Source organism: Chiloscyllium plagiosum, unplaced genomic scaffold, assembly GCF_037043375.1.
Source record: "Chiloscyllium plagiosum isolate Xiang-an unplaced genomic scaffold, Cpla_swu_hap1 HiC_scaffold_12, whole genome shotgun sequence".
Lineage (NCBI taxonomy): Eukaryota > Metazoa > Chordata > Chondrichthyes > Orectolobiformes > Hemiscylliidae > Chiloscyllium > Chiloscyllium plagiosum.
Window position 1 is genome coordinate 56392361 of NW_028270150.1, and position 23817 is coordinate 56416177.

The 23817-nt window shown below is 39.6% G+C and overlaps 1 protein-coding gene across 4 annotated transcripts in view; it reads right to left on the reverse strand.

Annotated features, from left to right (window-relative positions):
* Positions 1 to 11029: 11029 nt before the first annotated feature.
* sytl5 (synaptotagmin-like 5) overlaps positions 11030 to 23817 on the reverse strand; it is a 189243-nt gene continuing 176455 nt past the window's right edge. For all 4 annotated transcript variants that reach the window (XM_043700827.2, XM_043700828.2, XM_043700824.2 and 1 more), the window contains 2 exons: positions 20717 to 20925; positions 11030 to 13312 (listed from right to left, as the gene is read on the reverse strand). In XM_043700827.2, the coding sequence (XP_043556762.1) occupies positions 13170 to 13312; positions 20717 to 20925 (352 nt within the window). In that variant the 3' untranslated portion in view covers positions 11030 to 13169. The remainder of the gene's footprint in view (positions 13313 to 20716; positions 20926 to 23817) is intronic.

A 23817-nucleotide genomic window follows, 5' to 3' on the forward strand; every position in this document is an offset into this window, starting at 1 on the left:
GCTCAAGAAAGTTGACACTATTGAGGACAAAACAGCCCACTTGATTGGCACCTCATCCACCACCTTAAACATGTCCTCCAACCATGTAAAGTGGCGGCATAATGCAGCATTGACAAGCCTATACCTCTCCCAGAAGGTCAAAGGCAGCAGATACATCTGGTAATCATCAATAGCAAGGTCCTCACCAAGCCACATGCCATCCTGATTTGGAACTGAATCACCATCCATTGTTGCTGGGTCAAGAGCTTGGAATTCAGGCTGGACAGTAACGTTGACTTTAGCAATTCAAGAAGTTTACTTTCTCAATGGCAATTAGGGATCGTCAACAAATGCAGACCATGTCAGTAATGCTAACACTTTTTAAAGAAAAAGATGTTCTGAAGAGCAGTTATATTGACTTTAAACATGAACTCGGTCTCTCCCCAGATCCTGCCAGATCTGCTGTTTATTCCCAGTAATTTGTATTTATTAATTACTGCAAGTTTATTCTTTCGAGCCACATCAATGAGGACTAATAATTAGTGAAGTGAAGGAGGCAAGTACAAATCTATTAATATAAATTTTTGTTACATTTTTCGTGTTATATAGGATCACGATCACCACAGTGGATGGTGAGGTCTTGGTTACCTAATTTCCAGAACTTTCATTTGACCAAAATAATTTATTTTAGACTTAATGGTGGACAGGAGAGGATTGTGGCTAATAGAACTGCTTTTGGTGTTTTGTAACTTTAAAAAAAAAGAAACAAAGATACTTGAAAAGAGAGGAAGGAAAGGGAGTTTTGGGAGAGCAACCACATGGCAAGGTTAGAAACTGAGGAATTGCATAAGACTGGGAGATTGGCTTTGTATGAAGCAGCTAACCAGTGTAGTTTCACAGCTGTCCAACTGAGACACTGCAAGTTGTATGGATATAGGGTTTCACCAAAATACCAAATAAACAATGCAGTTTCATAGCTCCCAATCTAACCTGGGAGGTCTAATATCCAGCTCAATGCAGTTGCAGAGGTATCAGTGATTTAGAAAAAGCCACGACCTGAAACTACAGGAGAACAGGATGGCCTTTGGTAAGTGATTGATTTCAAGACATATAAAACTTCTAAATCTTATTCTGCTTTTATTTGAAAGTCTATAATAGTGAGTAAGGTGAGTTTTTTTATGTTTATACTGTGATCTGTCTCTTGGTTGACTTTTAATATTAACGATTGGTATTAAGTTATCCCAGAGCAGTGGTTTTGTGCAGTAAGACTGTGTTCATGTTGCATTGTTGAGCAAAGTGTATTCTTTTTTTTGTAATTTCTGAGTCTGTAGATTGTTAAAGGGGCATAAATGGCTTATAGTAGGGAGATGTGCTCGCTTGACAGATGTAGGAGATCAAGGAGAATTTGAATGTTCATCGAGACTATGTCTGTAGAAAGTGTGTTTCAATGCTAATCCTATCAGCCCACATGGATTGGTTGGAGAGCAATGAGGAGTTTACAAGAGCAAGGGATATGATTGATGGCAGTTTCAGGAAGGTAGAGAAACCATAGATACTGTCAGGTAGATAATTGAATGCTAGGAATGGTAGGAGTGGTCACCAGGTAGTGCAGGGGCCTCCTGTGGCCATCCTCATCTCAAACAGGTATGTCGTTTGGATACTGTAAGGGGTGGGAGTGGCCTCTCAGGTGAGTATGACACAGACAGGGTCTGTTTCCGTGCTGTATGACTCTGACTCTATTGACTTAGTAACAGCACAAAGTTGTTTAATCAAAATCAGTCTGTCATGAATCTTGATTTGCATTTGAAAATGCCAAACTACTACACTAATTCAAAGATTACGATTGTATTTTCCATTGTTAGCTCAACTGTGCGTTTATTGTCAGTTGATTAAACACAAAATATACTGTAGCTCTCTTATACTGGGATAGAACATATCATCTGTTTGTGACCAGAAGGTTAAGTCTCACTTTTATACACCTTCCTGGATGGAGTGATTTACAGCTGTTTTTACAGCTATTAGGTGGGGGAGGGGTGTTGCACGGAAAGGAAACTTACAAACCCCAGCTTGACATGCATCTTTCTGATTGGAGTCCAAAAGTGTGGTGCTGGCAAAGCACAGCTGGTTAGGCAGCATCCAAGGAGCTGAAGAGTCGACATTCGAGCGTGAGCTCTTCATCAGGAATGAGGGAGGGCCGAAGGGACCTGAGATATAATTGGGAGGGGAGTGGGGCTGGGGGGGAAGGCAGCTGGGAATGCGATAGGTAGATGAAGGTGGTACATCAGAGTGGAGGGCGGAGTGGATAGGTGGGAAGGGGGATGGCCAGGTAGGACAGTTCAAGAGGGTGATGCCAAGTTAGAGGGTTGGATCTGGGATAATGTGTGAGGAGAGGAAATGCCAAGATAACATTTATGTAAAAGGTACTGTGCTTGGGCTGTAGAAACTGGACTGACTTAGCTGGCAGAGACTAAGTCAGTCTGCCTCTTGGATTGAAAGGAGCAATTCTGCTGCTGCTGAGTTTAAATCTGGAGCTGGGTTGAGGAATGTGAAATTCTCCAAATGGCTTTCCCTCTGGGCTCCCACCCTAACCACAATTCATGACTAGTTCAGGGCCATTTTTAGGTGCATTATAAACTAAATGTATTGCTTTTATTGTACCATTAATTAATAATACTTTTAAGAACAGCAGAGACATCATAAATTTAGCTATTTACATGTGAAGTAATAACAAAATTTATTTTTACTTTTACCTGGATGACTTGGCAAATATCTGATTTATTGATGATGCTGAATTGATTCCAAGTTAATCAGAATGAGTTATTTAAGAAATATAATAACTTAAATATATTTAATGTTTAATGAAAATAGTTAACAATGATAACCTTGTTCACTTTTATTAATACAGCTGAAAATGTTGATCAGAACTTCATAATAATAAATTGGACATATTTAAAACCTTGTAAAAATGGTTGTTAGTCCTTAGATTAAAGATTTACAGTAAGTGGAAAATCACATTGGAGATTTTGTCTGTCTGCAGATGTGGTTTTTTTTTGAGGGAAGTAGTGGCTTCTACAGCACAATGTTTCAACCTAGTTTTGAAAAATCTTAAAGAATCAGAAACTCAGTTTGAAATAGAGTCTGTCACATTATGACTAATCATGTCTGTGCCATATTTCTGCAAGAGTGACTCAGCTAGTTCCATGCTCTACTTTTTGCCCATAGCCTTGCAAGTATTTTTCTTCTGATTATTGTCCAATTTCCTTTTGAAAGGCACAATTAAGGTTGCTTTTAGTCAGAAGGTGTGTTTTAGATTCTAACTGCTTGCTTCATATTATCTTTCCTCATGTTGCCTTAGGTTTTTTCACCAGTCACCTTAAGACTGTCTTCTTTAGCTCTCGACCCTTTGCTAATGAAGCAGTTTCTCTCTGTCTACACTTCAGATCACTTATGATTTTCAACCACTGTGAAATCTCCTCCTTCTGTAATGAGAACAGTCCAGGTTCTTCAATCCGTTTCACATAACTGAAGTCATTTATTTGTGGAAACATTCTGTAAATTATCTATGAATACTGTCAAATGCCTCCTGTTATGAAGTCTGTTGAAATGATCTTCCGTAATTATTGTGCTGAGTATTAAAAGATTACAACAGTATTCCAAGGGTTTAAGACAACAGTTTCGAACATGGCTAAACATTTGCAATGACTGTACCTTATGTACCCCAATATCATTAGAATGGAGTCACCCTATCTGGAAGTACCAATCAAAGACAATCACCTTGGAGAAATGTGAATGACCACATCTGCTGACCCCTTCATGCAACATCCCATCAACTACTCGGTGGGGACAAGCCATTCCACATAAACACTTCAGACATTAGGCTGTGGTGAAAAAGGAGCTCATCCAGATATAATCTAATCATCCCAACTAATAAAAATTGAAAGTGCTGGATAAATTCAGCAATTCTGGCAGAAACTGTAGAGAGAGAGAGAGAGAAATAGTTAACATTTTGGGTCTAGTGACCCTTAGTCAGACTGACATCAGGTAGGAAATAGTGGTATTTATACTGACGATTGGTTGGAGATAACAGATAGATGGAGACAGTGCCCAGAGAAGAGAAAAAGAAAGCATATAAAGGGATTTTTGATAGTAACAGAGAAAGAAGAGGTCATAATGGAGACTAAGAGTATTTGAAAGTGGGTTGGCTGAACCAGAATAACCCTCTTTGGACAGTACCTGGTACATAGAGGTGGGTTACAGACATGGACAGAGGTGCTTGTGCTCTGACATTGTTAAATTCAATGTTGAATCCTGAAGGTTGTAAGATGCCTAAGCACAAGCTGTGATGTTATTCCTCCAGCTGGTGTTGAACTTCGTTGGAGCACAGCAACAGGCCTGAGATAGAAAGGTTGGCATGGGAATACACTGTTGAAGTTACAGGCATCATCATGGAGTTGGAAGAAACTTGGCTGTGACCATCTTTGGGGGAATGATAAGGTGGGGAGAGGGGATATTTTTATGATGAGCCAACAAGTCTTTCAGTTTAAGAAACTGTTTTTTCTCGAGGGCACAGAATAGAAATAGAAGAGTTGCCATAGAGGCAAGACCCCTGAGTGGGCCACTGTCTCTGAGCACTCTGTGAAGTAAATATCCTTTTTATTTTGACCACTTATTCATGTCAGGCAGTGAATCAAGAATCAACCAAGCAGCTGCTATCTCAAGAACAACATAAAAATTGTTTGATATCTTTAAATAATTTCATTGCTGAATTCTGAGGGGACCAACAAGGCCTGAAACCATCCAATCTATCAATTCACAAGATCTGACTAAATAAAACTCTTAATTCATTCTCATATGCATGCGAGTTATTAAATGGGTGTGTGAATCATTAGGCACATGAAATTCAGAACATCTAAATTATTTTGTTTAGACCTGGTGTTATGTAGAGGAAAAATTGTTCTCTTCTAAAAACCTAAAAGGAAACCTATTTGTGTCTTACAGACACCGCATGTAATTCATTAAACACATATTTTTATAAACATATCCTTTTCAAAAAAACTTATTTTGGTCAAACAAGGAGTGGGAAAAAAGGGGAACAAATCTATCCCTTCCCCTTTGTTTTATTTTACCTGTCCACATTATCCTACCAAAATGTATCACTAAATAATATCCCTATGCATTGGGTTTCAGTTGCTCCAAAACCATCGCCTTATCTTTAAATCCATCACTATCCTTCTCAGAGTTCATAATACTCCCAAGTGCGTCAATCTGATTGGCTTGCTCAGCCATTTCTGAGAGCTAATAAGAGAAAACCACATTTCTGTGGGTCTGGAGTCCCATGTTGGGAATCAGCAACCTCAGCAGATTGGTTTCTGGTCTGTGAAGCTTTCAAGCTAGCAGAGTTTGGAGAGAAATCTTCCGGTTATTAGAACAGAGACCATTTAGACCAATTCAATTGTGACAGGTTCGTACCATGAACTTGGAAAGGAATCATAAAATTCTGTCCACAGTCCAAGAAAAATAAACCTCGTAGCAGCAGATGCATGGAAACGCCACCACTTGTAAGTTCTGCTCCAAGCCAGGCACCATTCTGGAACTTAATTCCATTTCTTTTATTGTTCATGAGCCCAAGTCCTAGAACTTCCTTCCTTCTGGCATTGTAGGTGTTTCTGCACTTCAGGGACTGCAGTGCTCAAGACAGCAGCTCACCACCACCTTCACCAGGATAATTATAGTTGGGCAGTGGAATGTGGCCTAACCAATGGCCTATGAATGAATAAAGAAAATTCAAAGATTCAAAGTTCTGACATGAAAATATTTTGCAAGTTAGAAATATTTTCTGATTGATTTAAAAGAAATAACTTCATATGAGCATCTTGTTTAATCTTACACAACTAATCCAAGTTAGACTGAAGGGTCTGTTTCCCTGCTGTACATCTTTATGACTCTAATCCCTAGGAGAGGATGTGATGCAAAAAGCAACTGCAAATCCTGCAAAATCTGCAAGCAAAGCATTAAATGCTGCAAGTGAATGGCCAGCTAAGCAGCATCTGAATGGAAAAGTTTGGTGTAAGTGTTACAACTGAGGTAATTGGGAAAGATAATGGACTATTATTATTTACCACAGCAGCAATTGGAAACGAAAGTAGAGAGATTATATTTCAGTTATACAGGGCATTAGTGAGACCATATCTGGAGTACTGTGCACTGTATTGGTCACCTTATTTCAGGAAGGATGTAAATGCATTCAAGGCAGTTCAGAGAAGTGTTACTAGACTAATGCCTCAAATGGATAGGTTGTATTCATAGGAAAGGTTAGACAGTCAAGGCTGGTATCCTCTGGAGTTTAGAAAAGTAAGAAAGAGGTGACTTGGTAGAAATGTATAAAATGCAGAGAATGATCTCTGTACATGTGGAGAGGATGTTTATGGGAGAATTCAGAACTAGAAGTCATTGTTTTAAAAAACAAAGGTCATTAAAACTGAGATTATGCATTTTCTTCCTCTCAGATTTGAGTCTTTGGAACTCTTTCCCTGAAATTCTGGAAAGAGTCCTTGAATCTTTTTAAGGTAGAGGTAGACAGATTCTTGCTCAGCAAGAGGTTGACAGGTTAGCAGGGGAAAGTGAGAATATGGTTTTAAGGTCAATCAGAAAAGGCTGGCAGAACAGGCTCAAGGGGACAAGTGACCTACTCCTGCTCCTGGTTCCTATGCTTGTGTGTTGGTGCGGTGCAATGATTCCTTTCCTATCCCACTCCTTTGCTGTTCATAACAGAATTTAAATTAATAAAGGTTGGTGATATTGCTAATTATTTGCTATTGGACTGAATTTAGTTCAGCATCAGATTTGAGTCAGCCAGGTTTCTTCAGCTAATAAATTATAATTAGTTTATTACAAACAGACTTTCCTCAAGCAAAGATGATCAGATCAGGCATTGAATGGTGGAATGAACTTTATTGGCTGAATGAACTTCTGCTTCACTGTCTTATGGTCTTATAGTCTTATCAAAAGGTTTAGATTGTATAACTATGTACATAATTACAGTGAGAGTTAACCACAGAAGAAAAGGATTGTTCATGGATCATCTAAAATGCTGATATGTGGCTGCTGTCAATTTGCACTGACCAGTTATTGCCATGGAGCTGACTTCCTGGATCAGGATTGGTCAAGACCAGATAGATTCTCTTTCCTGGAGACAGGTAGATTCCAAATCATCTTTGGGAACCCTCCATGAGTGGTTTAGATGCCCTTCCAGTTTTCACAATTTGAATGAAGTTCTGGAGAGAGGGCAGAATGCTGTTGCTCTTCAGGTAAGTTCTCTCAGATTCTCTTGTCTCTGCCTAATATTACACCCACAAACTGAGTCAGGTTACCCCTCAAGTATTGTAGATTAGCTATTTCCAGTCAAACAGTCTTCCTTGCGAATGCAACGTTGTTCCTTTTGTAGCCAGTGACTAAGTATCCTTTTTAACAGCTCACAATATATATGTGCCGGTTATTAATTATTATTTTGATTATATTCATAATATTCACAAACCAGATCTGGGTGATATTACCTTAGAATCTGCAGATTTATATTTCCTATAAATTTACAAAGATTTGGTGCACCTGCATGTGGTAATCAGCTGATGTCAACTTATTTTATGAATCAAGTTTTCTGAATTTAGTGTGTAATGTAGGAAAGTTCATGCTTAATCATTTATTTGTAGTTTATGTTTGTGTAATGATTAGGTAATCAAAGCATATTAATCAGTGAACTCATATTACATTCTTAATTACAATCAATATAGGAAATTATTACCATGTTGTTTAGCCTTTATCTTTCCAAAACAAGGGAATATGCCATACAGCCCTAGGCTTGTGCAAAGCTGTGCTTGCATAATTTAGTTGGCTCCTGTTGTTGCAGAGTCTGTTGAGGTTGAACAGATCTGAATCTAAGAACATTATACTACCTATTAATTAACACTCATCAGTCTACTCACTACCTAAGACTCAAAGTTGTGTGGAAAGAATTGCTGTGATATTTCAATCTTTCAGCTCTATGCTCTAAATTTGTTTATTATTTTAACTTATGGTGGATTAAATGGAAGCAGTCACTGTCATTCAAATGATATAAAAATCCTACATATTGCTCTGGGTCTGTTCCCAGTTTTTGTAGCTATGTTGTTCTTTTGACTAATGTTTTAGGAACATGTATCAATTTGATGTGTCGTGCTGTATTTCATAAGTGTACCTCAACTTTAAGACAGGCTATATATAGGGATTGACTAGGGAGTCTAGAACAATGAGTCACAATTTAAGGATATGGGGAAGGTCATTTAGGACTGAGATGAGGAGAAACTTGTTCACCCAGAGAGTGGTGAGCCTGTGAAATTCTCTGCCACAGAAGGAAGTTAAGACCAAAGCATTAAATGTTTTCAAAAAAAAGAGCTAAAGTTCTTAGTACAAAATATATCAAGGGAAATGGAGAGAAAGCAGGAACAGGGTGCTAGTTGGATGATCAGCCATAATCATGGCTTGAAGGTCCATTTTGTACACATTTTATTATTTTTTAAATTAACTTGAGTCAAGCACCAGCAGCCACTTCAGAGCTCCACAGTAATAAGCAGTTCTCTCAGCCAAAACACACTGATAAGCACCTGTTTAAATGAGAATTCCACAGGCCTGGCAATATTGATACCTACACATCAATTAGGCATTTGAGACAATGAGGCCAGAGGTTAATCATTAGTATCTGACACCACACGTTCTCTAAAATCAATGGACACAGAATTACTTTGAAGTGCCCATTATCTCAGTAGAAAGCCAATAAAGTGCAATCAAATAACAGAGAAAGCAATAACAAGATGAACTGTCACACAGATACCTGACACACAAGGGAACCAGTCACGACAACAGGAAGTGACATTGGAAGATAACTGTCACCAAAAGAAAACCATCAGCGACTGATTATGTCCTTACACAACCAACGTTTATGAAGTTAAAAATCACACAACACCAGGTTATAGTCCAACAGGTTTATTTGGAAGCACACTAGCTTTCGGAGCGACGCTCCTTCATCAGGTGATAGTGGAGGACTCAATCATAAAACACAGAATTTATAGCAAAAATTTACAGTGTGATGTAACTGAAATTATACATTGAAAAATACCTTGATTGTCTGTTGAGTCTTTCATCTGTTTGAATACCATGACAGTTTCACTTCTTTCATATGTAAATCACAAAACCTTTTTTAAAGTTGCATTCTCAGGTTAGCTGTAACAATGGGTGATAGCTAGACAATATGTTGAAGGTGTTAGCCCCCTGTGTTCTCTGTCTATGCCATGATGTTTAGATTAATTCTAATCTAAAAAGTGAGATCAGAGTTTTACGTGAATTCATGCAGTTTTTGAGCAAAGTACAATGTAACTCTGCAAGTACAAATTCACCCCACAAAATATATGTGTGCATGTGGGTCTTCATTTGTGTGTGTGTCTGTCTGTCTGGGTTAGGGGTTGTGAGTGTGAGAGAGAGTGTATGTGTGTTTGTGTAGTGAGTGTAGAGTGTTTTAAGTCTGTGAGGGGGTGCATGTGTTGGTGTGTGTTCGTGTCTGGGGTGGGGAGTTGTGAGTGTCTGTGAGAGAGAGTGTATGTGTGTGTGCATGAGTGTAGAGTGGTCTAAGTCTCTGAGAGGATGCCTGTGGGAGTGTGTGTGTCTGTAAGGGTGTGTGTGGGTGTCTGTGTGCGTGTCTGTGTATATGTGTGTATGTGTGTATAGGAATGCCTGTGTGTGTGAGTATGTGTGTGTTTGTGTAGAAGTGTCTGTGTGTGTATAGTGCAATGGTGGTCACCTGTCGTGTGACATGAACCCAATGTCCTTGTTGAGGCCCTCCCTATGGGTACCAAACTTAGCTATCAGCCTCTGCTCGGCCACTTTTCGCTGCTGTCTGTCCCGAAGTCCGCCTTGGAGGATGGTCACCTAAAGGTCTGAGGTCGAATGTCCTGGACTGCTGAAGTGTTCCCCAACTGGGAGGGTACATTCCTGTCTGTTGTTCATGTAAAACTCTGTTATCTCACTTTTTAGATTAGAATCAATCTAAACATCATGGCATAGACAGAGAACACAGGGGGCTAACACCTTCAACATATTGTCTAGCTATCACCCATTGTTACAGCTAACCTGAGAATGCAACTTTTAAAAAAAGGTTTTGTGATTTACACATGAAAGAAGTGAAACTATCATGGTAATCAAATAGATGAAAGACTCAACAGACAATCAAGGTATTTTTCAATGTATAATTTCGGTTACATCACACTGTAAATTTTTGCTATAAATTCTGTGTCTTAGGATTGAGTCTTCCACTATCACCTGATGAAGGAGCGATGCTCCGAAAGCTAGTGTGCTTCCAATTAAACCTGTTGGACTATAACCTGGTGTTGTGTGATTTTTAACTTTGTACACCCCAGTCCAACACTGGCATCTCCAAATCATAGCGTTTGTGAACATCCCTTATCATGAAGATAGGCTGTATCTCACAAAGGGCTACTAAGCACCAGTTTCTTGCAGCAAGACGTGTAGAGTGGGAAGATGAAGATGTGCAGAGAAGAGAGACAGTATGCCTTCTGCTAACAGTCATAGATGCAATCTATGTGTCATCTGCAATGAACGTTTAATTGGGAGCTAAGACTGGTATTAATCAAGGGTGACGTCTACCTTTGTTAGATAATAAATTGTGTCACTTAATAGCTGTTCCTTGAATTGTATCATTAGATTGTCTCTAATGCTGGAATAGTTAAAATTTCAAAAGAACAAATAACAATTCAGTGAGTGCAGACTCAGATGAGTTCAAAATGTACCACATAATGTCCCACAAATTTACAACGGACGCTAGGCTACTATTGGTTTTCTAAAAAGATATCTGATTAAGTAATTTAAGAAGTGTTTTTGTGATGGAGGCAATATTTCATATACTTCACTACATTGCAGAGACCTAAAAATGACATCATTTTGTCGGTAATGAATATTGGCTGTTGAGAGTTTATGTATAGAGAATAAAGTAAAACAAAGGCAAACATTAGAATCAATGAAGATTTTTATGTCACAAGGAATTGTTTTACAAATGCTGTCTTTAAAGCTATAGAAATGTATATTGTGAAATCACAAAGTTTAAAACAGAAGAGCTGGGTAATCTGTTACAGGAATAGATAAAGTAATAATATTAGTTTAAAAATATTTAATTCTGGAGTTAATCATTTCTCCTTGATTCATAATGGTAACAATTACACAGTCACTGATTTGTAATACAATGGTTTTCACTTTGACAATTCAAACAAAAGGATAACGTTGAACTTAATTATTTCTCAGAATGCACTTTGTTCCCAGCACACCAGTACTGGAGAACTCTTATTACGACACCTATCACGATATCTCTTCACTGTTGTTGAATATTTTATCTTGAGATTTTTTTCTCACTACCCTTCTCTGCCGAAGTTGGTGATTCCCAATAGAATATGGTTCCCTGGCCAAACATTGAACTAAGTGGATATCATTCCTTTGTCACTGTTGTGAAATAGGCTGGAGAATTTCAGCCAAAATAATATCCCCACATATATATTCGGTGTTAAGACCTTGTGTGCTATCACTAATCGAGTACATCCATTCTGGAGTTCCAATCCCCATTTCTAGTCACTAAAGCCATAATAAAGAACCATGACTGAATGGACATTTAACTCTGCTGGGGCTGGACAGCTAGTTTGTAATGCAGAGTGAGGCCATAGTGTGGCTTCAATTTCTGCACTGGCTGAGATTACCATGCAGGTCTTGACTTTGCCCCTCACCTGAGGTATGGCGAGCCTCATATTAAACCCACTATGTCACCTCTCTCAAATGAGAGAGTGAGACTATGGAGACTTCGCCTTACTGATCGGCATTTTTTTTATAAAACAATATTTAACTTCACAGTGGCTGAAACTATTCTATTCTTGTTAATGAGCTAAAATCCTAAAGTACAAAATGGTTGCTCTAATGACAGCTGAGTTAACTTATAAAAGAATAACTTGTAGCACCTTTAGAATCTTCGGAGTTTTCCACAAAAGAATTGCGTGGCTTAAGTGGAATATTTACAGGATGAGAATCCAGACTCTTTGTTTTGAATGTGAAAGCATCAGGAAATGTTCAGGAGAACTTGTAAGTTCATTGATTTTTGATACATTTTAGTTTTCTACCAAAATGATAAGGATCAATGACTAAAACAAAGAGTTTCCACATACTTTCTGGTTTTTTTAATTGGATAATGTGCTTTACATTGTAGATTCTGAAGCAAGTACATCATTCCACAATAATTAACAACTGTTGGTTTCTTGGGAGAATAATTTATGCTTTGCTGTTTTATTTATTCTCAATTGTTTTAGCATTTAAGATTGTTTAATTGGAATACAGTTCATCAACGGTTTGATTTTTATCCATTTTTAAATACCAACACTTCATCCTTTTAACCCTAAAAAAATTCATTTTCACTGAGGTACTGTATACTACCCTTGCTCACAGAAAGTTGTAACAACTGTAATTAAAACAAGGAGCAATGTCAGACAAAGATTCAGGTAGGGCTTACTCATTTACTCTTGGGATTGACTTAAGCTTCATTGTTCTCTTTCTACCTGAAATAGTCTGTGGCAGAGAAAGACCAAGGTTTTTGAAATGACCAATCTATGGAAAGAGTGAAGTCTGCCATAAAATAGAAATATGTTTGTTACAGATGCTGGGAAAAGATTTCCTCTGCATCCTGTTTTTCTTAAGTTATGATCTTGGTAGAGTTATTGCACAGGTAAGGTTTTCAACATTTGAGATTGCTAACTCAGTGAAATCAGGAAGTAGGGATAAGTTTAATTATTGGTGGCATTTGAGACTAGAACCTCATTAGCTACTTTTCAATAAAGTAGTGAACCTCTACAAACTCCTGATTCTACAGAGACAGACACAACTGAACAACTAGAAGAAAATATTTTATGAATACTATTTGAGATATCAGGTGCTTTCCTTTATTTTTTAAAAATCCCAAGGAAATTATATTTACAAAAACTAAGGTGTGAAATCAGGTTTATTTTTATAAAGAAATGTCTTCAGTCACAGATTTATCCCAACCATGTCAGCCTTGATAAATACAGTAGTTTGACAGTGTGTAGTATTTTACATTGTATTCTTTCAGTCTATCAGGCTCAAAATTTGCGCTTTCCCATGCTGGCTCTCAGCATTATTGTGCTCTCCACAAAGACACCTGGGTTTCCTATCATCTGAAGCCAAATGTGTTGTTCCTCTCCTTGGGAATCCATCCAATCAACTTCATTTCCATAGCTATGGCCTGTTAAGAAACAATGATGTGACAATATAAATACTTAGGTGCATCTTGACAGAGCATGGCAAGTTGTTATTCTCAAAAGACAGTGTGCTTTTGTCCGAAATCAACAGGACCAATCTGAATTTTTGTACAAATAACAGTAAGGATATTAAGTGACCATTTTTCCACTTTGTCAAGAAGGGAATCTGGGGGATCCAAGATGGTGGCGACCCAGCAAGTCTGAGTCTACAGTGCTCCTCCCAAGATTGGGAAAAGGTGGGTCACCCACCCCCACCACACTCACCAAATCATTTTAAAAAGCTGTTTAATTTAATTAGTTGTTTAGTATTGAATTTAAACAATTTAATCTTCAGTAAAAATGACTAAAGGGAAGGGAGCCCGCAGCTCTCGGCAAGCAGGAACCCCCCCCCACCCTGTCCAGCTGCAGCAGAGGCGTCCGCAGCTGCCCCGGGGGACTTACCAACGGTGGCGAGCCTTGTGGAAATCATCTCCAAACTGGATGCGAAGATCGATGCTTTAATTGAAGAATCCTAAAGTCAATGGGACTCACTCTCGGCCGCGCTGCAAAAGCACGACCGAGACATTAAGGAAATCGAGCGCCGAGTCGGAGGGGCGGAGCTAAACGCTGCGACCTCCGAAACTACAGCGGAATCGGCTGTAGATCAGGTCCGGACTCTCGAACAGCGAGTCCGGACCTTAGAGAACCACATTGACGACCTTGAGAATCGAGGTCGTCGAAAAAATATTCGTTTGCTGGGCCTTCCCGAACGGGAAGAGGAAGGCCAGCTTACTGCGTCCCTTGAACAATGGCTTCCACAGCTGTTAAATCTGGAAGTTGGATCAGGCCAGGTAAGGGTAGAATGGGCCTACCGGGTTGCAATATGCGGGCCCGGCTTGAACCAGCGCCCCCGCCCGGTCCTGTTCCGGCTGCAGAACTATAAGGAGAGGCAGATACTCCGAGAAATCATGGAAAAGATCCCCAAGTGATGATCTATAAAGGTTCCAAGATCATGTTATTCCAGGACTTTTCCCCAGCTCTGGTCCGAAAGAGGAAGGCATTCGATGAGGCGAAGAAGTGTTTAAGGGACTTAAATATTCAGTACTCCTTACGCTAGCCAGCGACGCTACACTTTAACCATGAAGGATCCGTGTATAACTTCGGATCGCCAGAAAAGGCTAAGGAATTTTTGGACTTTCTTAGATAAATTGTAAGAGATAATTGATTTGGTTTGCCTTCCCCCCACTCCCGTTTATATCCCCTCATTTTCTTTTTTTACCTTACTGTTTAATATTATCTTGGGGGGGGGGTGGGGAGAGGGATTTATTTATTTGTTCTCTACTTAACGATTTTCTCCCTCCCCCTTGTTTTTTTTAATTATTCTATATATATAGGCTGGGGGGGTCTAGTTAATGTTGATGGGGGGAGGTGGTTACCTTATTCTATTTTACCTCTGTCTCTAGGAGCGGGGTTGTTTTCCCTTGTTATTTTGTATTATTATATTTAATTATTACTTGTTGAGCTTGTAATTTTGTAGTTATATATGTTTATACATGGTATTAACATTACCAAATATATCCAGGTGTTGGTGTGGGTGAGGGGGTGGGGGTAGGGTGCTCACTGTTAACTTTAACTCTGCAGTATATTTGAATTTTCCTCATCCTATTGAGGAGCACCTAGGTCAAGGGTGGGGCACTGGTTGGGAGAGGATACGCTGGAACTTTGGAAAGGAAGTGATACCCCCTGGGAACAAGGGGGGAAATCTCCATTTAAATACTTTTTTTTATTTAGAAAGTTTATTATACTGTTGTGAGTGTATTAGAGAGCCTTTATTTCTGTGAATTTTATATGTACTATGCTCGGGATGTTCTGGATAGGGTTTCCCCTCCCGAGGGGTCTCAGATTTGCCCGGACGATTATGGTTGATCAGTCGGTTAAGTGGTGCACCTGGAATGTCAAGGGGAGTAATTCGCCAGTCAAAAGGAAGAAAATATTATCAAATCTCAAGAAAGAAAGGGTTGATATAGCTCTCCTACAGAAGACACACTTGTTGGATAAAGAACACTTGAAATTATGACAGGGTGGATTTGATCAGGCCTTTTTTCTTCTTTTAGCTCAAAAAGCAGGGGAGTTGTTATTCTTATTCGGAAGAATTTCCCTTTCAAAATCCTAAAACAGATAAAAGACGAATCTGGACGATATATTCTGATTAAAGCCCTTATAAATGGAGAGGAATATGGGATTTTAAATTTGTATTGCTCCCCCGGCACATCCTTTTAAATTTATAATGGAAGCCTTCTCAAAATTGATGGCTCTTGGTGCCCATCATACAATTATAGGGGGAGACTTTAATTGTATTATGGATCCAGAAATAGATAGGATTCCCAAGAGTACTGCAGGAGTATCTCCCAGATCTAGACGATTGGTGGATTTGAAAAAAGAATTAGGATTAGTAGATGTATGGAGATGCCTTCATCCACAGGGCAGAGATTTTTCTTTCTACTCCAATCCACATAAATGTCATACCAGAATTGATATGTTTTTTGCCGCCTCGATTTTTTAAAATTCCATATGATCCTGTAAAATAGGTAGTATATTAATTTCCGATCACGCTGCTGTATATATGGAAATCAAGGCGAGGAACAATGAGACATCCCCCCAGCATTGGCGTATGGACCCCTTCCTGATGAAAGATAGTAAATTTGTAAAGTACTTCTCTCAAGAATTTAAAACTTTTTTAGAAATTAATTTAGGCTAGCAACCCATCAATGATGTGGGAGAACATCAAAGCTTACGCGCGAGGTTTGATCACCTCATACTCAGCGACCCAGACAAAATTAAAGGGAGAACAACAGCATCTGCTCGAAGCTCGCTTAAAAGCAGCTGAAACAGCATACGCTGATAGACCTTCTATTATCAAATTGCAAAGGATTACGGCCCTTAGGACAGCTCTAAACACCACACTTACCCAAACGGCTAAGAGGGAAATATTATTTGCAAAACAAAGGTTATATGAATTTGGCGACAAACCGGGTAGATACTTAGCATTTCTTGCAAAGAAAAAAATGACGCCTCAAACTATCACGTCTATCAAGGAAAGTACGGGTATTTTGACTCATGATCATAAAAGGATTAACACAATTTTTAGAAAGTTTTATTCTGATTTATATAAATCGCAGGATTGTGAAGACAGGACTAGGAGGATGCAATCATTTTTTAAAAATTTGACCTTTCCGGACCTAACTCCAGAACACGGATTGCTCCCCTAACAATCCAAGAAATACTTGATGCAATCAGGCAACTTCAGAGCAGTAAGGCACTGGGCCCAGATGGCTTTCAAGCTGAATTCTATAAAGAATTTACAGGAATATTGCTGGTCCACTCATGGACATGTATAACTACGCATACAGTCAGGGCTGTCTCCCACCTTCGTTGAAAGAGGCAAATATCTCTCTTATCCTTAAAAAGGGAAAGGACCCAGAAGAATGTGTGTCATACAGACCAATATCCTTACTAAATGTAGATTTTAAAATCCTTTCTAAAACGTTAGCATTGAGACTAGAAAGGTTACTGCCACATATCATAAAGGAAGATCAGACGGGGTTTATTAAGGGCCGTAGATCATCCAATAATATTCGAAGGGTTTTGAATATGATTCAAGCCTGCCATCAGGGAAAGATACCAGGAGTAGTAGTCTCATTAGACGCGGAAAAGGCATTCGATAGGGTTGAATGGTCATATTTGTTTTACACATTGGAAAGGTTTAGCATTGGAAAGGTGTTTACCAAATGGGTCTCAACACTGTATAATGATCCCAAAGCAGTTGTGGTTACCAATGGATTAGGTTTGGATAGCTTTAGTGTGGATAGGGGCTGCCGTCAGGGATATCCTCTTTCGCCATTGCTATTTACGCTAATAATTGAACCACTAGCAGAAGCTGTACGGGCTGATCCTAATATAACGGCCCCGAGGATTGGTACAGGTAAACATAAAGTTACCCTTTATGCAGATGATGTTCTTCTATTCCTCAGTAACCCTCTGATGTCCGTGCCTCGCCTAATCCAAGTTATTAATACATGTAGTGCATTCTCAGGCTATAAAATTAATTTTTCAAAATCGGAGGCTATGCCAATGGGTGGCCTTGCTATGATACCCCACTTAGTGGATGGATCCCATTTTCCCTTTGGTGGTCCCTGGAGGGTTTTTTATATTTAGGCATTTTTATTACCCCAGTATTTGGTCAGTTATACAAGGCTAACTTTGTGCATTTATTGGAAAGGATAAGGCAGGACCTCCAGCGATGGGGAGACCTTCCAATTTCCTGGCTGTATAGAATAGCACTAATTAAAATGAATGTCCTGCCCCATCTCCTATACCCTATGAGAATGCTTCCGGTGATGCTGCCGAGGCTGGCACTACGTAAATTATATGGCTGGTTAGGTTCCTTTATCTGGAATCATAGACGGCCCCTCATTAAGCTGAAGAAGCTACAGCTTCCACAGGCAAGGGGAGGATTGGACTTCCCAGATTTTAGGAAATAGCAGTTAAGTTCCCTATTAAGTTACATAGCTGATTGGGTCTTGTCTGATCCACAATCAATCTGGCTGGACATCGAGGCTTCTCAAGTAAACTGCCCACTTATTAACCTTTTATTTTCAGACAAGTGGAAAATCATTACGGTTCACTGTAAAAACCCTATAATACTAAATACAATTAAAGCTTGGAATATAATGCGGCAAAATGAGGGCAACTCACATAAAACATCCCCCTATGCTCCGATGTGGGAGCATGAGGATTTCAACCGGGGTTTACAGATGCCACTTTTAAACTCTGGAGATCCAGGGGTATCTCATGTTTAGGAGACCTATTTAAAGAAGGGGTCCTGATGTCTTTTGAACAGCTGCGCCAGAAATTTGGATTACCTAATGGAGATCTCTTTCGATACTTCCAAATTCGAGACGATATACAGAAGAAGACTACGTTATTAGACATGATTTGGAGATGCCGGTGTTGGACTGGGGTGTACAAAGTTAAAAATCACACAACACCAGGTTATAGTCCAACAGGTTTAATTGGAAGCACACTAGCTTTCGGAGCGACGCTCCTTCTTCAGGTGATTGTGGAGGGCTCGATCGTAACACAGAATTTATACCAAAAATTTGCAGTGTAATGTAACTGAAATTATACATTGAAAAATTGATTGTCTGTGAAGCCTTTCATCTGTTAGAATACAGTGATTGTTTCACTTCTCAAGTAAACTATCACTGTATTCTAACAGATGAAAGGCTTCACAGACAATCAATTTTTCAATGTATAATTTCAGTTACATCACACTGCAAATTTTTGGTATAAATTCTGTGTTACGATCGAGCCCTCCACAATCACCTGATGAAGGAGCGTCGCTCCGAAAGCTAGTGTGCTTCCAATTAAACCTGTTGGACTATAACCTGGTGTTGTGTGATTTTTAAAGTTATTAGATAGAGAATGTAGAGTGCTACGACCAATGGGGGTATCTTCCGTCAATATTATTTATCATTTACTACATGATGAAGTATCGGGAGATATGGACAATCTGCTTAAAACATGGGAACAGGATTTGGGACTAGAGATCTCTATAGAAACGTGGAATGACATTTGGGAAAACACCAGAAGAATCACCATCTGCAACAGAACTCAGGCTATCCAGCTGAAGATACTTCATAGAGCCCATATAGCACCGGATCGATTGGCAAAATTTAAGGCAGGAGCATCTCCAATGTGTCCCAAATGTAAAATAGAGGTGGGCACTCTTGTACATTGCTTATGGACCTGTCATAAGATCCGTAGATACTGGACTAAAGTAGCAAGTACCCTGACAGAAATTTTAGGAACTGAAATTAAAGTGGACCCTGTATCTCTCCTTTTGGGCTTTTCGAACTTTCCCTCCCTGGACATGCATGGGAAGAGATTATTTTCTATTCTCTCTTTCTGTGCAAGGAAAAATATTTTGGTAAACTGGGTGGCTGAGGGCCCCCCTGGACTTTCAAATTGGCACAGATTAATTATGGAATGTATTGCCCTTGACTTCCTTACAAATATGGTGCACCGAAAGACCGAATTATTTCATAAAATATGGCAGCCCTTCTTGAATTATATGAATACAGATATTTCGGCTATCCTAACAAGGGCTTTTATTTAATTGAGATTGCGAACCTGGCTGGTCCGGGGCCCCTTGGGAGAGGAATCCCGCACGAATACAGGTTTTGTTACATTTGATGTTAACACATTCCGAGCATATATCTCACTACCCAATTTCTGTGTTATCCGTTGTTTTTTTTTCTTTTTCTTATTTGAATAATGTAAGAGGCTTAATTATATACTCTGGTTAGTTGTAGGTTAGATTAGTAGTTAGTTGAGTTTTGTTTTTTTTCTCTTGGTATTTTTCTTTTGTTAAATTTTGGTTATTATTTATTTAAGATTTAATTGTATATCAATGTTTGTACTTGAGAGTTTTGTTTATTTTTGTAAACTTGTAAAAATGTTAAATTTCCAATAAAAATATCTATTTAAAAAAAAGGAGGGAATCTGAAGTCTGGACGAGATAATTTAGTAACATTATAGATAGAGAGTTGACTCTGATGTTTGATTGGAAGTCATGGCTATAATTTTCCCATTTTTTCCATTGGTTTGGTTGAGGTGAGATCAGTGCTTGGCCTGGTTCACCACAGCTCAGAGCAACTTTTCTTGCACAATCTTCTGCTCCTCCCCTCATTAATTATGCAAACAGGCTCTTTTGTGCCTTTCATAGGAATTGTGAGACTGGAAAGGAGGAAGTACTTGGCACTTTTGAGATTTTCTGACACTCCTGCCACTGATTTCACATTTCAAGCACAGCTGCAAACTGCTACAAACACTGCAAACCAGGGAAGACTCCTCTGGTGCCTGAGTTTCCATAATGAAGACATGGCCCAGAGGAAAGCAAAGCTCACTACTTGCCTTATGGAGAGGGACCTGGATGTGTTCATGGATGGGGTGAGGTAGAGGAGGCCATCATTTTTCCAGCCAACTACCTCAGGGGACCTTGGCACCAGATCAAACTGAGCCAGCCTAGACACACTTCCATGCCCACTCTGCTGTATCTGGAATGAAGCAGGATGCCCGGCAGCGCAGGAAGCGGTCAAATGATATTCTATGCTCCAGAGATAGAAATCTCGTAACTCAATTTGTTTCCGCATATATATTATATTCATGAGAACATACATAAGTTCAACAGGATTTGCAGCTGTATGCCATAGCTAAAATTTCTACATGGTTCAAATCTGAGTTCAGATTGACTTTTTTCTATTTGAATACTTTTTATGTTAATGAGCAAGTTGATTATTCTGGAAAGAAACATCAATGAAATGCTCAGGAGACAGAAAAAAATTTACCATTGCCATATCCGAGTCTGATGCCACCTAGGAAAACGTTGCTGGAAAGTGATTCCTTGTCCCAGACCGTTAATTCTAAGGAGACATTTTGTAGATCATTTGGTTGTAAACCGCTGTAGGTGAAGATATGGTTCCACTGGGGGTTTACACTTTTTTTCACGATCGGCGTTTTGTGCTTAGAAGCTTTGTTGTTGTCAGGAAGCAAGTATCTGATTTAAAACAAAACGATTAAGCAACAAGAAGTTAGCATTTTACTTCAGGAACAGAAAAAACTTCCATATTCTTCTTGCATTTGGACTTATCAATACTGTGGTGATATCTGCTATTTCAAAATGTTTGTGGCATGACGGCTCAGTGGTTAGCACTGCTGCCTCACAGTGCCAGGGACTCAGGTTCGATTCCAGCCTCGGACGACTGTCTGTATGCACATTCTCCCCATGTCTGCGTGGATTTGTTCCGGTTTCCTCCCATAATCCAAAAGATGTGCAGGTTAGGTAAATTGGCCATGCTAAATTGCCCATAGTGTTCAGGGATGTGTAGGTTAGGTGTATTGATCAGGGTAAATATATGAATAATAGGGTAGGGAAATGGGTCTGGTGGGTTACTCTTTGGAGGGTCAGTGTGGAATTGTTGGGCCGAAGGGCCTGTTTCCACACTGTAGGGATTCTTTATTTCTGTAGATGTAATAAAATTGATAAGACAACAGCTGATATGCCATACAATAGCATTGACAGGAGCTTTCTACATAAGCTTAGTATATCTTCCCATCATCAGAAACTATTGTTATAATTGCATTACAGGCAACATAGACTGCATAAATTAGCACAGTAGAAATATTCATATCAGTAATGATCTAGCATTTCCATTGTTAATTTTGAATATATAAGATGTGCCAAACCACTTTTTGTTACTAAAATGTTTCCTCTAATTATTTACATCTTCTTATTGCAATGATACCAAAAAGTGTTATGGGGAAGCAGGATTCCATTTGCCCCATTGTGCCCGTACCTGCTCGTTTAAGTACACACTAATACCTAGAGTAAATCTCTTGCTTTATCCACATATTCTTGTATATTGTTTTTATCCAAATAATCATCTAGTGTTCTACTGAATGCCTCAATTAAGCTTGCCACCACCACACTTACAGGCAATGCATTCCATACCCTACTTACTCACTCAGTGAAATTGACTTGGAGGTGCCGGTGTTGGACGAGGGTGGACTAGTTAAAAGTTAAAAATCACACAACACCAGGTTATAGTCTAACAGGTTTAATTGGAAGCACCTGATGAAGGAGTGGCGCTCCGAAAGTTAGTGCTTCCAAATAAACCTGTTGGGACTATAATCTGGTGTTGTGTGATTTTTAGCTCAGTGTAAAGGTATTTTTCTCACTTCACCCTTGCTTCTTTTGCTTATCAGTTTAAATTAGACAATTGACAATAGGTAGAGTAGGCCATTCTGCCCCTCATGGCTGATCATCCTCAATCAGTATCCTGTTCCTGCCTTATCCCCATGTCCCTTGATTCCACTATCCTTAAGAGCTCTATCCAACTCTTTCTTAAAATTATCCAGAGACGTGGCCTCCCCAGTCTTCTGGGGCAGAGCAGTCCATACACCCACCACTCTCTGGGTGAAGAAGTTTCTCCTCAACTCTGTTCTAAGTAGCCTACCCCTTATTTTTAAACTGTGTCCTCTGGTTCGGGACTCACCCATCAGCAGAAACATGCTTCCTGCCTCCACAGTGTCCAATACTTTAATAATCGTATATGTCTCAATCAGATCCCCTCTCAGCCTTCTAAACTCAAGTGTATACAAGCCCAGTCGCTCCAATCTTTCAGCATAAGATAGTCCCGCCATTCCGGGAATTGACCTCGTGAACCTACGATGCACTCCCTCAATAGCCAGAATGTCTTTCCTCAAATTTGGAGACCAAAACTGGCGCACAATATTCCAGGTGCAGTCTCTGTCCAGCTGGACAGCTGCAGAAGGACCTCTTTACTTCTATACTCAATTCCTCTTGTTATGAAGGCCAGCATGCTATTAGCTTTCTTCATCGCCTGCTGTACCTGCATGCTTGCTTTCATTGACTAATGTACAAGAACACCTAGATCTCGTTGTACTGCCCCTTTACCTAACTTGACTCCATTTAGGTAGTAATCTGCCTTCCTGTTCTTGCCACTAAAGTGGATAACCACACATTTATCCACATTAAACTTCATCTGCCGTACATCCGTCCACTCACCTAGCCTGTCCAGGTCACCCTGTATTCTCCTAACATCCTCCTCACATTTCACCCTGCCAGCTAGCTTTGTGTCATCAGCAAATTTGCTAATATTACTTTTAATGCCTTCATCTATGTCATTAATGTATACTGTAAAAAGCTGGGTCCCAGCACTGATCCCTGCGGCACACCACTGGTCACTGCCTGCCATTCCGAAAGGGAGCTGTTTATCACTACTCTTTGTTTCCTGTCAGCCAACCAATTTTCAATCCATGTCAGTATTTTGCCCCTAATACCATGTGCCCTAATGTTGCTCACTAACCTCCTATGTGGGACTTTATCAAAGGCTTTCTGAAAGTCCAGGTATTCTACATCCACTGGATCTTCCTTGTCCATCTTCACAGTTACACCCTCAAAAAATTCCAGAGGACAAGCATGAGTTCCCCTTCATAAATTCATGCTGACTCTGACCTATCCTGTTACTGCTATCCAGATGTGTCGTAATTTCATCCTTTATAATTGACTCCAGCATTTTTCCCACCACTGAGGTCAGACTAACTGGTCTATAATTCTCTGTTTTCTCTCTCCCTCCTTTCTTAAAAAGTGGGACAACATTGGCCACCCTCCAATCCGCAGGAACTGATCCTGAATCTATAGAACATTGGAAAATGATCACCAATGCATCCACGGTTTCTAGAGCTACCTCCTTCAGTACCCTGGGACGCAGACCATCAAGTCCCGGGGAGAAAATGCTAGAAAATCTCAGTAGGTCCGGCAGCATCTGTAAGGAGAGAAAAGAGCTTTCGCTTCGAGTCTAACTGACCCTTTGTCAAAGCTTTGACAAAGGGTCTGTTAGACTCGGAACGTCAGCTCTTTTCTCTC